The 3,065-nt window shown below is 53.0% G+C and overlaps 1 protein-coding gene across 1 annotated transcript; it reads left to right on the forward strand.

Moving 5' to 3' along the window:
* Positions 1-2,195: 2,195 nt before the first annotated feature.
* Positions 2,196-2,468, forward strand: K452DRAFT_239936 (uncharacterized protein; the record flags this gene model as incomplete). The annotated part of the gene is made up of 1 exon (XM_033537765.1): positions 2,196-2,468. A coding segment is annotated over one exon (273 nt), but the record flags the coding sequence as incomplete, so codon positions are not given.
* Between the last annotated feature and the right edge of the window lie 597 nt (positions 2,469-3,065).

Genomic DNA, 3,065 nt, shown 5'->3' on the forward strand with positions numbered 1-3,065 from the left:
TAATCGGGCGTCTTGGCGTGCCTAATTTGACGTCAGCTTCAGCCTCAACCCATCGTTCGGTGGTGCTGCGGAGCGTCTCGCACCTCCGCACACCACCGACTTGTCAACACCATGCCTCTTATAAGGCGTGCATCTCACCCGGAGCAGTCGCAAAAGACGCAGCACCCTTGGGACCATCACATACAAATTTCGCAGCTTCCTACAACCTCAATTTAACCCTCAAAATGGCCTTCAGACTTCCTACCACCAGACAGACGTCCCCTACGGCCAGCACTATCTCCACGCTTACAACCACCCCCGACGACCTCACCATTATCCACGCCTCCAGCGACGTCCGCGGGCCCTACATCCCCCGCCTACGAGATATTGACGGGTCCCTCTTCAACCCTGCTATTGCCACAGGCTTCACTATGGTGCCGCTTACGCGGGCGGAGCTCCGCAGGCGCACAAGTCACATATGGGGACACGGGTTCTTGGCCAATCACGTGGCTAATGGCAAGCAGTACTGGCTCTGCAAGCGTTGCCATGTAACTGGGCGACACAAGCAGTACCAAACAACAACAACAAGCCACGCTTCGAGACACCTGAAGAGACACCAAATTACCGTAGATGGAGATACGCGGAGGACATCAATCAGCGAGCTATCGCCAGAGTCCCTCCCGGCCCGCACGCTTGATATCATCCGCTATAAAGCTCGCTTCTTCGAATGGGTTATAAAGACGAATCAGTCGTTCAAGGCGGCCGTTGATAGCAGCCATTTAGAGCTTCTTCGGGCAGTAGCAGGCGACGTTTCTTTGCCGAAGATGTCGGACGTCACTCTTCGCAACCAAATCATTCAACTCTATAAGGCCGCTAGTGAGGCACTACGCGAGAGGATACAACACGCACTGTCGAAGATAAGTATTAGCTTCGATATGTGGACGTCAGGTAACGATATGCCACTACTAGCAGTCCACGCCCACTTCATCGACGAAGACGGTTATCAAGCACCCCTACTGGCCCTCTCAGTCGTAGAAGGACAACATTCAGGTGTAAACATTGCCAACACCCTTGCGAACGTCCTCCGCCGCTATCAAATCAACGCGGGCAATATTGGGTACTTTGTTGTTGATAACGCGTCTAACAACAACACTACACTCTCAGAGCTTGCAAAAGTACTTAATTTCAACGATAAACACGCCCGCCTACGGTGTGCTGGCCATATCTTCAACCTAGTAGCGAAGGCCATGCTTTTCGGTATAGATACAGAGGCATTCGCGGATATTGCCGCTACCGCAGTAGACGACGATTACACCCAAGATCTCACCCAAATTGAAAGAGATATTGAGGCGGATAATACCCCTGAAACCACCCAGCAGCACGTTGTGGATTGGCGGAGACGTGGCCCTATTGGTAAACTACACAATATTGTTGTGTATATTCGCCATAGTCCTCAGCGTCGGGCACGGTTCGAAACCTTTCAGAAGCTCTACAATATCGATAAGAAAGTACTACGTTTAGTACTAAACGGAGGCATTAGATGGAACAGTACTTATGAGATGATATCTCGTGCGCTGGTTCTACAGGACGCTATCAACGAATATTGCCTCCACACCAACGACCTTGCGGAGGATACACTGAATGGCAACGACTGGCAAGAACTCGCTGAGTTGAAGGCACTGCTACAACCGATGAAGCGTGCTACTGACAAGCTCGAGGGTAAGCCAGTTAATGGTAGAGAGGGTGCTCTCTGGGGGGTACTCGCCCATATGGATATAGTCCTACAACGCCTAGAGGACGCCAAACGCAAGTACAGTGGGTAGGAGGACTCACAACACCTCCAGGCATCTATTAACCTCGCCTGGAAAGTATTGGATAAATATTATAGCCTCACCGACGACACGCCTGCTTATAGAGCTGCTATTATACTCCATCCAGGCCTTAAGTTAGGCTATTTTAAGCGTAACTGGCCACAGGGCAAGGACTGGGTGGAAGCAGCACTAGATGCTACACACGATCTATGGCAACAGTATAAGGGCCCGGCAACACCCGTTCTCCCTATACCACGCGAATCACAGTCTGAAGAGGGCTTCAGAGATGTTGAGTGGGAGGACGAGGTGGAGGCGTTCATATTCGGTGAGTATAACGACACTACAGGAGACGAGCTGGAGCGCTATATCTCAACACCACGCGTTAAGGGTATCACGAACCTCATTCAGTGGTGGGTTGATCACCAAAATGAGTATCCCAAGCTGAGCAGGATGGCCTTGGACCTCCTGGCGTGCCCGGCCATGTCCTCTGACTGTGAAAGGACGTTCTCATCAGCTGGCAGAACGATTGACAAACTTCGCTCACGCATCACTGAGGACACCGCGGAGGCCACTGAGTGCCTCCGCAGCTGGATGGGCAGCGGGTGGGTGGACACTGAACAGTGGTTAATACGGGAGGACGTGCTGAGAGACGACGACATGGATATGAGCGACTACTAAGTCCTCAACACCATGCCAAGACGTCCCCATGGCCGCGGAGGACGCCGTTGGGCACGAAACAACACGATTTAGCCAAAAAATGATCACTGAGTATACCTGTTGTCATACTCGACTTCAGTAATAGAACTAACACGTCGAATTTAGGTGGTAAAACGGCTATTTACTTCCGTCTGCGGAGCAGTGGAGGACGCGAGTAACGAGCGCTACAACAAGCGCTACAACGCGCTGAACGATCCGTGGGTGCGCGCGCGAGCGTTGGTTGCTGCACGCTTTAAGCAGTCTTCGCAAGCTCCTCGCTCAGCCGCGAGAGGCCTGTTTTCCCACACAAATTGGACGTTATTGGGCTGTGCTGGGAGCGAGGATGGACGCGGAGGAGCTCCATAGATGAGGATAGGCGGGCAGGGCGCTACACGCCGCGCGGGTGGAGGTCACGTGACCGTACTTAGCTAAATATCGCTGAATATCGTCACACTCGCTCAACACCATGCCAAGCCTTCGTGATATCAACCGTGCGTGGCCAGGCGGCCCGCCGGGCCAGGCGTGCAGTCTAAATTAGTGCTAGCACTTGGTGGGCCAGCCGACAGCCAGCCTGGCCCA

The sequence above is a fragment of the Aplosporella prunicola genome (genome assembly GCF_010093885.1).
Source record: "Aplosporella prunicola CBS 121167 unplaced genomic scaffold K452scaffold_209, whole genome shotgun sequence".
Taxonomy (NCBI): domain Eukaryota; kingdom Fungi; phylum Ascomycota; class Dothideomycetes; order Botryosphaeriales; family Aplosporellaceae; genus Aplosporella; species Aplosporella prunicola.